Source organism: Scatophagus argus, chromosome 15, assembly GCF_020382885.2.
Source record: "Scatophagus argus isolate fScaArg1 chromosome 15, fScaArg1.pri, whole genome shotgun sequence".
Lineage (NCBI taxonomy): Eukaryota > Metazoa > Chordata > Actinopteri > Scatophagidae > Scatophagus > Scatophagus argus.
In genome coordinates this window covers 14,497,441-14,511,409 of record NC_058507.1, presented here as the reverse complement: position 1 = coordinate 14,511,409, position 13,969 = coordinate 14,497,441, and the positions used below count along the sequence as shown (strand labels likewise).

At 44.7% G+C, this 13,969-nt stretch overlaps 1 protein-coding gene across 1 annotated transcript; it reads right to left on the bottom strand.

Annotated features, from left to right (window-relative positions):
- Nucleotides 1-10,723: 10,723 nt before the first annotated feature.
- Nucleotides 10,724-13,462, bottom strand: LOC124072265 (protein L-Myc-1b-like). The gene is made up of 2 exons (XM_046413523.1): nt 12,849-13,462; nt 10,724-12,138 (listed from the first exon to the last, which is right to left on the bottom strand). The coding sequence occupies exons 1-2, from the start codon at nt 13,390-13,392 to the stop codon at nt 11,534-11,536; spliced, it is 1,149 nt and encodes a 382-aa protein (XP_046269479.1). The 5' UTR covers nt 13,393-13,462; the 3' UTR covers nt 10,724-11,533.
- Between the last annotated feature and the right edge of the window lie 507 nt (nt 13,463-13,969).

Sequence of the window (13,969 nt, the reverse complement as noted above, 5' to 3'; positions counted from 1 at the left end):
ACTTAAAGCCATTTTGCATCCTCCCCCTTTTAACCCTTTCAGTGTAATTCCCTGGAGCAGCAGCTTCAGCATGTGAGTTGATGTATGTGACAGCTGGTTATGGCGCACTGTTGGACCAAACAGGTTGGTGTGTCTTGTAATGCATTCATGCTTCACTTGTCCTAATGGAGAGTTTGATATCTCAACATAGAAACAAAGCTATTTTCTCCTACAGTACATTAATCATTGAGTTATTATTTAAAGTAAGGATGGTTGTCATTATTTCTGTTTGAGATGCTCTACTAAAGCAGTTTATGGGCAGTGTAACCCATGTGCTATTACTAATCTAATCAAACATTTTCATTTAATATTCCTGCTCAGCAACACGGGAAATGGGGTCCATCCTGGGTCATTTGCTCCCCACTGTGCATCTTATGACAACAATTTCTTCTTGCCTCTTCCCATGTACACCCCTGCAGGATTGTTCCATGGATTGAATTACGGAGCAGCAGTCCCAGTTGCCAGGCAACAGCCAGGGAGTCAGACTCTGACGTCTAGGATTTGATTGGCTGTTGGGGTACCAGACTGCACATAAAGCCCTCCTTAGCCCTCCATGTGGCATCAATCGGAAACAGACTGGTGATGCAGAAAACAAAGATGAAAGTCTAGGTTTCACTTTGAAGAGCATAAATGCATGATAAATAAAATTAGTTTGGTTTTTTATCACAACGAACAGGCAGTTTGCCAATTGCAGATGTTCTCTGGCAAGGAGATACTGAGCAGACATCGATACAGGGACTCAAGGAACAAAAGGATAATAGAGATACAACCTGACAGGCACAAGCTGGACACAGCTTTATCCATTACAGCCATCATCTTTATGTACCTAGCAGCTTTAGAGATCGCAAATACTGGCATCCAAGCTATGTATGGAGGAACACATTTCTTAACAACAGCTTTTAAAGAGGTGTTAAATCATTTTTCTTTTTCATTTTACTTTTCAGTGTAAATTTCTTGCACTGTTTCCTATAATTTCCAACAAATAACACCAAGATTGTTGTAAATTACAGAGCAGTACAGGTCCAATACACTTTCCACGTACTACTTCCAGAAATCGACAGTGCAAAGTGCCATTTGCCATCCCCCTGCTCATGTAGCCGGCAGAATAATGTGTCAGGTCGTGACCACACACTCCTCCAGGCTGTCCACAGAGCAGACACAAAAAGCTTTTATCGACTGACTGAAGAGAGCTGCAGGATTGTGTGTCTTTCATTGTCTGAAAGCTGGGGAACTGTAGATGCATACAATCTATTTTAGCTATCTATTTAGCTCTTAAGTGCTTTTGTGGTATTTGTACGTTAGAAATAATTATAAATCAAACTTGCACATTCATCAGTTTGTCCCAACAATTTTGTATGTATAAAAAAAGAGCACAGAAAAAAAACATTGACACCTGTGCATCTTTAATTTAATCCTGATTAACGCTCCAGTTAAGCTGCTTCTTTATCCACTCTCAGCAATGTGGTGGGAAAGCCTATCAGTCTTTTGTTGCATTTCATGCTCTCTGCCACTAGAGGGTAGTAGACAACAGGTCAGCCTTTCAGCCATGTGGTGTTGCTCTGAATATTACACTCTCATTCATGTCTCTGTGGCTCGTAGACAAGGAGGATGTGTAAAAGAAACTGTGAGTGTGAGAAAGGAAGTTGATTTGAAAACCAGAGTTTCTTTGAATGCGTGTCATAAAATACTTTAACATTGAAATTGTAGCTGTGTGGCCATAATGCTTCTTTCATTGTCCTTGACTTTTAGTATGATTATTATACCTTCGAATCTATAGTTTTTGTGAAATAAAACCCACTATTTTCAGAGTTTATCACAGAATGCCTAACATTCAGGTTCATTAAAGAAAGGCCCCTTTAAATGTGATATTATAAAGCTTCACATACCTCAGAAATACTACATTTCAAGTCTATAAAGAGGGCATTAATACAAACACATGAATAACATTATTTAAATCTGTTTCACTGAGGAAAGCAAAAACATCATATTCGGTTGTATCTGTTGAACATCAATAATACATTTTTTCTTCATGTGGCACAGCTCTTATAGCCCTCACAAGGCCTCTGCCTTTGTGTCTCTCCTTGCTTGGCTGAAGCTCTGAGGGGGTTAACAGGACATGGAGACAGTTGGGCCGCACCCACTGAGTTGATTTGAATAACGCCGGCATTTGGCGCGAGGCTCAGAAGAGCCAGCCTTTCTTCATACCGGCTGTGACATTACTCCCCTCCTTTCCAGTCCCTGTGCACCCTGGAGTGGCGGGAAATGCTTCAGAGCCCGAAACAGAGAGAAGGAGGGAGGTCGGACTCTGAGCTTTTGCACACCTAATCTTTAACTTCAGTCACTGGTTTACCGTAGATATTGTGTCTGAAATAAAATGTGCCTTTGCACAAAGCACAGTGAGAAAGAAAAGAGGAAGAAAAAGCAGCACGTCCCCCTGTCTGTTTTGGCGCCAGACGGATGGAGAGGTAATGCTGTCTCAGTGGTAGATTGTGGGTGGAGACAAAACAGGCATAAGTGGAGTGGGCCAGAACAAAGAGAGTAACAGCCTGGACTACCCCCCACCCCCCACCACCTCTTATTACTCCCTCCCCCCAACTCGCAGCCTGAAGGCTTCAGACCAGCAGATGACTATTATAACCTTAATCAGTCCTTCAAAGCGACCACATGCATGTTTGCCACGACCAGATTCTTTGTTCTAACTGGGGTTTTTTTTAGTTTTGGCTTGAACCCTTTCGTCAGCTTGCATTCATAAAACCCACAGCCACACACACACACACACACGTTCTTATCACAGACAATTTCTTCATTTTCTTGCCGAGATAAGAAACTGACAATCATGCACTGCCGAGGTAAAGAACCAATATGAAGGTCATTTGCTGAAGTGGCAGCACAAACCATTAACAGCACCCACACTGCACTCCAGTGACATTATTGGATGTGTTGTTATTGGCTTTCAGACAGGCAGCAGTCTTGAATCACCTCACCTTGTGGGGGGGTGTGAGTAAGTGGGTAGCAGCTGACTTAGCATGTCAAAATTAACTCATCAGAGTAGAGAAGAGCAGCGGTTCTTCTCACTTCCTGCCTCTACTGGGCTCAAGACAAAAACAGGAAGTTAATACTGCCTGTGTTTCCTTGGCCTCATAACACAGTCTCTCTCTCTCTGTCTCTCTCTCAGTGTTTCACACACAAACACAGGCCTATAGTGGGGAAGTGGAAAGCAGGACACTGATGATTACATAAGCTCCACAGTGGTGCTCACTTAGGCCCTGATGACAACAGCAGTCACATTCAGATGCGGGCTGAAAAGAAGGAATTGTAACCATGCAAGAGGAACAGAAGCATCTATACATCCACAATCTGATAACACACAGTGTGTTGTGTGTATGTGTGTGTGGTGTGTATGTATGTGTATATTAGCATTTAAATGTATATTGTTGCAAATACACTCTCACACTACAATAACTGGTCAATAAATTAGCTTTTGATGTGTGTGTGTGTGTGTAGTGGGGGTTTGCTGATTGCTGAAGGCTTGACTGAGGGGAAGACAAAGAACACAAACACTTAAGTAGAGATCTGGTGGGGGGTTATAGTAGTGGTACATGGTAGCAATGGTGGTGGGGGTGGGGGGGTACTATGAGGTCTGCAGGGGGTTAAAGGGGATGGGGGAGGGGTGAAGCCCCTCTCTGAGTAGCCTGGGGGATGGTGGGTGGGGGGGGCAGAAGAAGGTGGGGGTTAGTGTTGATGGCACTCAATGGGGCTAAATTCAAAAGATGCAGCAAGTGTCTCAACTTCAACTGAAGCAACCTTACACCACAGAGCCAAACAATGGAACATCTGCTCGCTGACAAAGCAGGCAGTTTGCTGCGAGAGAAGCAGCGACTCTGGTTTAAAATGCTATTCCCAGCTGCAGCAACAAGTTTCAACATATTTCTGAGATCACAGAGACTTGACATCAGTTCACCTCCTTTAGCACCTTTTATGCCATTGCTTCACCTTATTTTGAACGGAAGAAATAGTTTTTAAATGAGCTCTAGATGAGGGGAGGGACAAACCTTTTCCCTACATCAAGCAGACACAGAGTGACTTTGTTATTAATTTGGAGTTGTCTTTGTGACCAGTATTCACTTCTCTTTGAGCTCTGTTTTGGTCTTCCCGTTATGCCTGAAGAAAATGTCTGGCTCTTTTGTTGCTAAATGCTTCGCTGTGCTCTGGTGGTTTAGGAGTTAGGCAATTCGTATCTGCTGGTTTGTGACTGAAAATGTCTCACTTCACTAATTTGATCACTCATTAATATAAAAATAGTTAGAACAGCTTTAAGCGTACATTTTTTGCTCCTCAGTCACCTTTTCCATTACTGGTGATATAGTGAAGATGATAAACTCAACAGAGAGATGGAATGAGTCCAGCAGGCCGGAAAGCAGGAGTCAGGAGAAAGGAGTCAGTTTAGAAATTACTAATAATGTCTGGTTGTTAGAAGACAAAGATGTGCACGGTCAGATTCAAATGGACAATGTAAGATAAGATTAGATGAACTTTATTGATCCCGCAGTGGGGAAATTTACTTGTCGTGGCAGCTCACAAGAACAGAAAAAGAGTGCAAAGTGCATAAACTGTGCAAAAACAGGTACAAAAAAAATATAGAGGTAATAAGTTAAATTAACAAATTAACAATTTACAGTACAGTAAACATAGTATAATATACAGCTATATACAAGTCAACATAAGGGAGGAAAAGAGGACTAGACCATTGAATTATGTAGTCTAACAGCAGCGGGAATGAAAGACCTGCGGTAGCGCTCCTTCCTACACTGAGGGTGTAGCAGTCTGCCGCTGAAGCAGCTGCTCAGAGCCTCCACTGTCTAATGCAGAGGGTGAGAGGTGTTGTCCATGATGGATGTCAGCTTGACTAACATCCTCCTCTCACCCACCTCCTCCATGGAGCCCAGTGGGCAGCCCAGGACAGAGCTGGCCCTCCTGACCAGCTTATTTAGTCTCTTCCTGCCCCGGTCCGAGCTGCCGAAGTGTAGAGGGTGAACAGGAAAGGTGAAAGCACTGTTCCCTGGGGGGGAGCATACTGCAGACCAACACCTCAGACACACAGTTATGCAGTCTCACATACTGTGGCCTGTTGGTGAGGCAGTCGTAGTGATCCAAGCAGCCAAATGTCCGCGCTTGAGAAGTTAAAAATCATGATTCTCACAGCACTCCCAGCATTCTCCAGGTGAGTCAGCGCCCGGTGCAGCAGGTAGATGACAGCGTCATCCACCCCGATGTTTGGCCTGTAGGCCCAAACTGCAGCGTGTCCATCACTGTACTCACCACAGAGCGAAGGTGACTGAGCGTCTCCATGGTCTTCATCAGGTGGGAGGTCAAGGCGACAGGCCTGTAGTGGCTTGGCTCCTTGGGACAATGAATCTTTTATACAGACTCAACAAGCAGGTTTCAAGTCAAATCCTTAATTTGATAAATTCTAGACTCCACATCAGCATACAAACTTTGTTTATATACACACTCAGTGAGCACACAAGTTACTGACAACTGTAGTGACTCCCTCACAAGCCACCTCACCCTCTCATTTTCTGTATGGGTGTGTCGGGATGAGGGTTGTACAGCAGTTGTCATTGTTGTGGTAGTCTCTTCTCCTGCTTATCCATTAACCAGCAGCATGGTTACATCACCGCAGCTAATGCTCCCTCTTACATCTCTGGTGGCCAAAGGCCCTGTAGGAACAGATGTTTGTTTCTACATGCTGCTACACATAATTAATGTGGCTTAATTCACACCCTAATTGTCTGCTTCATTAACGTCAGCTCATGTACAGCGTCAGCTATGTATTTGTTTGTTTACCCGTTAACTGCCCATCCTCAGTGTGAGTGTGTCATAACTCTGGGTCAGAGAGTTTATATAGCTTGAGCCACTGACAGCTCACACAGTGTGGTGGTTTGAAAACCTTTTGATGGGTTCATTATAATCAGAACTGTGGTGTGTCTGCGCCCAGATGGCAGCAGTGTTTACACTAACGGGATTAGGATTTGCCCCAGATTAGACAGGCAAGTTGAAAGGCTTGCTCCGCTGACACAACATGGCTGCTTGGCCCCATGGTAACCCTTCTGAACTGAGCTCAGATATTACTTACCCACAACAGACAAGATAGCTGTCAGCTGACAGGGCTAAAGAAGGTGTTCTGCGAAGGAAGTGTCAAAAAAAAAAAAAAATCCACAACAAACTGCAATGCTGCACAACAGTTGTCGCACAGGAACCTCTCACATCTTGTGTGTTTATTTTGTTTTAAGGCAGACTAATTTGTGTGGCTGTCTGAGGCTTAAAGCAAAACACTGGTTTGACACCAGTCAGCTGGGGCCAGATGTATCCAGAGAGAGAGAGAGGAACATATACAGCCTGTTCCAACTGAATCATCACTGTTATGTAACACTGGCCTTAGGATGGGGAGGGTGGGCAACAGAGAGAGCGAGAGAGAGAGAGAGAGATAAACTGAGCTCACAAAACTGACCCAGATTAGCAAATGGTGCTCAAATACCTGAGGGGAAGGCAGGAGCCTGCAGACTGTTTCTGAGGGGGTCTGTCAGGGAAGAAAGGGTGTAGAGGGGAACAAGAAAACAGGAGGAAGGATGAAGAGAAACAGAGAGTGAAAGAAGGGGAATTCTTGCATATTCATGTGGTTTTTTCAATGGCAGGCTCCCAGCCTCATTAGGATCAGATGGACGGGAGCTGCCACAGGCCCGGCTCAGCTCCAGTGACACAACCAGGCTGGAATGCGGGTCAGTAGGCAGAGAGATGGAGGACATGAGAGCGGGGAAAGTTTTCTGCAAGCATGCATGTGTGTGTGTGTGCGTGCTTGGCCTCACAAGCAGATGTGTGTATCTGCGTCTCTTCCCGCTTGTGTTTTCCTCATTTCCCTTGACCGTCAGACACTTGAAAAATAAAATAAAGGGAAGGGTGTGTGGTGAGTGTTGAGTAACAAAGGGATGACAGTGAGTCCACTTCTTCTCCAGCTGACTGCAGTTCCCTCAGAGCATGCAGCAGCCCGACAACTCTCAGCACAGTCTAAACCGAGCTCCCTAAAGGGAGATTAATCAGCTCCAGTACACTCCCCTGCAGCTCATTCTCACACAGGAGATCATAAGGTGATCCTAAGATAAGCCACTCGGTATTTCTCTTCCGCCCTTTTCCTACGTCCTATATATTCCCACATGTAGGTCAGAGATAAGCAGCCGGTTCAGCCATGCTTTTAGAATCACAAACCAGTGCCATGTGTGTATGGTCCGTTTCCTCCTCTGCCCCACTGTGCAAACACGCAATGTATACACGCCATACAAACCAGGCCAGTCAGAACTCAACCAGCTAACATGGTGGAAATATTGCTCAATATGCCTGCGTGTCTGTGTGTTTTTTCTCTTTAAAAGTGCAGAGGTAAGAGATTCATCGCAGCGACAGCTGGGGGGGGATCTTCAAAGTTACGAAAGTTTATCCTCCCACTTTCCAGGAACTAAGATTTCACTTCATATGTTGCTCAATTAAAAGCTCAATGAGTTAAGCTTCAGTTATCATTTTTCAAGCAACAGATCTGCACTCGCCTGACCCTTGATGGTGGTTTATAAGCAAGACATGCCAGAGCGACTTGTATGACTGGTATAGTTTCTTTTCCGGGAGACTTGCCAAAGATAAGTCATATGCTTTTGTGCTTTTCTGCCAATGTTTACAGGATGAGCTATTGTTCTGAGGTGATGCAATTGTGTCAAATCACACCGCTATGTGATAAATGAGTTTAGGAGGGTTTTACACAAGCATATGCATTTCAGGAGACTTTTCTCTCTTATCTTGGCCAGCTGCTCTGATCTGCTCTGTTTCAATAACTCTTGCAATTAGCCCATTAATCATGTAGGCCAACTATTGAATCAAAGGATTTCCCAGGCAGCAGCGCTTGCTAATGCCGCATGCTTTAGTGCAGCTGGTTAAATTTCAGTTGTTAAGTCTTATACTAACAGGTCGCTGCTCTGTAAATGCCATCATACATTCCCCGCTATCACAGTGAAGGAATGTATGTGTTCAAAAAGGAAAGAGAAGATTAATGAGATTGCTTTTAACATAAATGTGTGTGGGGAGGATGTATAAATCAGAAGAAGGCTGCTCTCCACCCAGCCAAATCATCAATTATCCACAGTCCCACCCCGATTGCATACATCACACACTTTTCTGTCTAACCAGCAGTAAAGCTGTCACATACAGCCGTGTACTCTGGGAAAATGTAGACCTCTCTCTGACAGCCATGAACGGATATCCTCTTTCATACAAATTATATTTACTATATTGGACAGCAACAGGTTGCAGCTGTTTGGGAATAAAGGGCTCATTTTTTTGCTGAAAATAAATGTAGCCTGCAGACGTGTGGGAATAAAACACACATGCTCTTAAAAGTCACAGCCATGCCATGAACACGTGTGTGACACGTGCAGTTTAGAAGTTGCTCAGTGTGGGTGTTGCATGAACTGAAGAGCAGAAAATCTGGTCAGTCAAGTTAACTGCCAGAGGAGTAGAATACCCAACATTCGTTATTTTACTTTAACCTTTCACCCAAGACCAGCAATATTCTCATTTGTATCCTCAGAAACACACGGTGAACTCAAGCCTTTGCACATTGTTCTTGGATAGTTGCATTGTCCTGAAATGAGGGGAGAAGAACACTCTGTTTTGTGGAGGAAAGTCTTTGAACCTTGACTACATTATTGAGTTAATGATTGATTTCCTACTCTTGTGCTGCATCTGTTCAGATGACTTTCGTGATCGGATGGTAACAGGAAGCATGTGAGACAGGTTACTCGTATCTGCTCAAAGACCTCATATCTGATATCTGATATCTGCCTACACTTACACATAAATTCTAAAGTTGTTTTAATTTCTCTTTCTTTTTTAGTTATTGTGTTCATTTATTTATTCATGTATTTATTTTTTAAAACTTTACACACTTACAAAACTTAAAACTATTTACACACTGAAACAAGTTTTTCACTTCAAAAATAGTGCAGTAACAGACAGTACAAAGACACTATCATTGTTGTTTGCTGTGACTAGTTTGTTCAAGTTTGTTCAGGTTTGTATTACCTAATATGTTGGGTGACTTGTTCTCAGTTTTCCAAGGAAATGTGAGGACTACAAAGCATTAAGATCTGCAGAAATATTACAGAAATGTCTTGATAAAACATAGCAAAGTCGGTACTGTTGCCATGTTTCATCTGTTGTATGGAGATGGGATCATTTAAGTCCCTCAGCTGAGCCTCCTGAGACTGAAAGCTGATTTTATGAAGGAAACGTTCACCTGTGCCAGAAAACAGGGTGTCTGGGCCAACAGAGTGAACGCAAACAGGTGAAACACCAACCAAAACCAGGCTTTAACAAAGAGCAGTGAGGTGTGAGACGGTTGGAGTTCAGGGTGTGCCCAGCTCGTCTGTCAGGCTGTACTTGGAACAAAATGCTTGATTTGAGTTTATTATACAAATGATTGGCGCTCAGTCAGTCAGGCTTGCAGAAACATGTAGATGAGGTCTTCGATGAGGCAGCAGCGTCACACAGAAACTCAGCTTTTTCTATAAGGAACTAAATGTGAATAATATGAGGCATTTAGCTTCGTTTTACACAGAATTGATTCCACTCATTTTTTTTTCTAACGAAGGCCTTCCAGGATTAAAATGTTACCTTTTCTTCATTTTTGATAACTGTAATCCAGTGTGAGGACGCTCTAAAGTTTTAACTCCAATCGCTGTTACCCTGCACCCATTTTTACTATTTAACATTGATCTAAAGCTTCCACTTCAGGCAGCAGCTGCATGTAAGGGATCTGACCTGCATACGCCGTCCACCAACTACACGGACCACAAAACAATATCATATACAAAAAAATAACGAGCAGCGGGAGGCATGTCACATTACAAATACAACTCTTACGAAATGAGTCAAGGCGGTAGTGTCAGCTAATAACACAGAAATCATCGGGAGATTTTCACTTTTCCACTTCCAAGCCATTTTACATCCGCTTATACATGAAGCAGTGCCACTCACCAACTGCAGACCTGTGTGAATAACTGCAGCAGTCCACACAACCCCTGTCTCCAAACCCTGGGGACTGTTCTAAAGATACCGGTGGCATGTGTGTGTGTGTGAGTGTAACCTAGTTCAGAGCACATGAGGTGCCCAGCATGCTGCAGCCACTGCAGAGGGGAGGATCCACCACAGTATCATACACACTCTTCAAGGGCAAGTCTCAAGGACAAGTTCAGTCTAACCTTCTATAGACCAGCAGCTGGTGCACAAGATGCATTCGTTGATATGTCAGACATAATGCAAAGACTCACAGAGGGAGAAATAAAGCAGTTGGTTTATCTGCCCTCATTTACAGCTGATTTGTGTGTGATAGTAGATTGTGTTTTTGGAGAGGCACTACCACAGCAGCATGTGGTGGATCTTACACACGCCTTCAGTGCAAGGCATGATAAATCTGTGTCACTTCTTACTTTCGCTTCGAATACTAAAAAAAAAAAAAAAAACAACTTTGGTGCAAAGCTTCTTTAAGTTCACACGGGGAGGTCTGCTATTCATTTCATAGGGAAATACAGTACATGGAAGCGTATGTGATTGTGTAATTGTTGAAGAAAAGCACACAGAAATCAAGTTTGTATGCAAACATGGTATAAAAATTTAATGTTGCTTTTGATGTTAGCATGCTTAAAAAAAAAAAAAAATCAACCAAAATTCTGAAGAAATCACAAAGTGACGTGTGAACATAAAGTACAGCAGTGCTACTCTTTTTTTTTTGCCCATTTTCCCTGTTTTCTTAACAAAATAGAGATTTCTCGGTGCCTGGTGGCACGTCATTAAGAGGAGCAAAGCTCATTTTTAGCCACCTTCACCAGGAGAAGATATTATTTAGAATTTCCTACATTGGTCGTACAATCCAAACAAACGAGAAACTCATTCACACATATTTACACAGAGAGTCATTCACACTTCACTCCACTATAAGTGTGCAATGATGAATCATCTCAACCAACCTCCACACACAGTTCTGAAGGCTACATATACATACATACATATAAATATGTGTGTGTATATATATATATATATAAACTCACTGTCAAACAGGTTTTCTCGTTTCCCATCACAGCACAGCAGGAAATACCTCAGTCGTGGCTATAAAATCAATTCCATTACACCTGTACATGACTAAAACACTGTGCGAAGAGGGAAAAAAAAACAAAGCACACTATCTGCCCCTCCCCATATCAGGTTCATTGGCCAGCATAGTCAATTCACAGGAAGCCCAAAGGGATATGAATATGTTCCAAACAAAATTCACAGCTATTTACATGAGGAATGTTGTCATATAAAAAAAAATTTAGCTTTTCAAAAGTGACAGATAACTCAAGTGTAATAGTTCCTGACTGTAAATGAGGCAGTTTTCGAAAGCACTCTTGTTTGTGTTTCAAGATCGCTTCAGTTCAGACAGTCTGCGGAGGAGCTGCTGTTGTCGGCTTTTGAGTTGTTTCTTCTCTTGGAGCTGCCGTTTCTCCTTGCTGTGCAGCTTCACCAGGTACTCCGCTGCATGGGTCAGGATGGCCACCTTTGGGGTCTTGGACGATTCCAAGCCAGGGATCTGATCCCGTAAGGCAAGGAAACGAGACCGCAGATCGTTCCTCCTCTTCCTTTCAAGAAAGTTGTGGTTCCGTCTGCGATCAGTGTCCTCTGCATCCGAGTTTTGGGAAGTCTCCGAGGGAGAGCCGGGCTGGGAGAGACGAGCCGAACAGCCCGCGTGCAGACTGGATGCTGTGCAGGTACGTTTGCTTTGAGGCTCTTCCTCATCCTCGTCCTCCTCCTCTTCCTCGTCGTCGTCTTCCTCCTCGGGCTCTGGCTCACTGTCTGGGGAGCGGGCAGCGTAGTTGTGCTGCTGTCGGTGGACAGACATGTGGAAGCGTTTGGGACAGGGGTCTGCCCGAACCGTGACCGTGACTGGCTTTCTGACATTCACCAGCCGCATGCGGTTCTGCTTTTTCTCCACAGTGACCACATCGATTTCCTCTTCATCATCATCTGTGAGCACACAGAAAAACAACTCATCAATACACAAACAAGAGTGGTTCAAAGTCATCTTTCATGAAACACTTGGGCTACTGCACAGCTGAAGCTACACTGAACTACACTCTGCGGAAGTGCATTCCACAGCTGCACATGTACCAGACTTCCCCTCCTTCTGAGGAGGGCAGAGCAGGAGCTCAGGTGTTAACAGCAGTGGCCACTGATGCCAAACTTACAAGGACTCAGGCTTTTGTTATCACCAATTTGAATGAGGAGATCAGCTGATGGGGGGGGGGGGGGGGGGGGGGGGTACACCCTAATGTGGATAATGTGAAAGAGTCACTCTCACGGTCTGTCACTGTGTGTGGAGTAGTAATAAATCACCCGGACTCAACCCCGCCCCTCTGCCGCACTTTGATTGTAATGTAAAAACAGTGGCAGGTATGGAGGAGTGGGGGGAATTCAAGCAAAAGCGACGGGGGCGCGGTTTTTAAAAGATTGCATAGGCATTTTGAGCAAGCATGTGGCGCATTGTCAAAGTGAGGGTTAGAAAAAAATCCAGCTTAAAAGGTTACTGACCGTGTTGTACCTGATAACCCCTCTGCGCCACAGACCGCAGTTACGCAACAGCATCCCAGCTTTCCAAATTACGCATTGTTAGAGGGCAACATAAACCTGAGCCGGGGGCAGGGTGGGGCAAATTTAGAGCACGACTGCTTCCTTACCAGAGGAATCAGAGCGAGACTCGGAGCCAGACGACGCCGGCTTCCTGCAGCTGCTTGCCGGAATGGTGAGAACAGCCGCGGGGTCGACGCAGTCTGTCGCCGAGGTGACGAGCGGGCCAGCGGAGGAGACGCAGTGCGCTTTGCTCGGTCTCACGGAGATCTGGGCCACCGGGGAAACACCGGTCTGTGCTGCGGCTGACCCTCTCCCACTGACCTTCTCCAGCTGTTTACTGGCGGAGAAACTACTCCACATGCAGTCTTGGATGATGATGGAGCTGAGGTTACCGAGCAGCTCCCCCGTGTCCGGCATGAACTGCCCCTCGCACTCCTCGTCCTGACCGAGGACTTTGGAGAGCCAGTTGAGTTTGTCTCCCGGCGAAAGCGGCAGCGCAGCGCCGCTCAGAGTCCGTGTGGGAGACATGGGAGGGGTGGGCAGCAGCTCGAACTTTTTCCATATGTCCTCGCTTGGTGCGGTCGACTTGTAAAAATCCTCCTCTGTGTCGAAAGCGTTGAAAAAATAATGCTGGTAACAGTCGAACTCCATGTTTCCAGTTAATCAAAGTTTATTTCCACAAATGTTCAATGACACCAGTGGCCTAAACGTCCTGTACAACCTGAGGGAAAATATCACAGCAGTTAGCAAGGGCCTTTTTAAAGTTGTTCCCATCAGATGTATGATCACGTCTCAAATATCCTTCTAATGGCCTATGGTGATATCACACCCCTCTAACAGCCTACCATCTACATATGGGACCACATTAATAATTGATGGCATCTTGTGGGTGCTCTCTTTGCACTGATGGGCTCAAGCTGTCCACGAAACTCAAGGTTACATCCATCATGATTCAGTGCAAGTGTTCAAAGCACATGAGGCGACGTGAGACGAGACTTTGTTTTATAAGACTATCCTGCGTGCCAGTAACACACGAGGCTGCGTTTCCTGAAACGCACGCAGCGCTTTGTTCAACAGAGCCTCCGTTAGATGGACCGGTGGACAAGAGAAGTGGACTGCTCCACAGTCAGAGTGGGAGACGGCCCCTCCGTTTCCTCATCTGAAAACTTTCAAAGGCAGACACAAGCTACAATAGTAGTACTCACCAGCTCTCAGCAAAATCCCACAG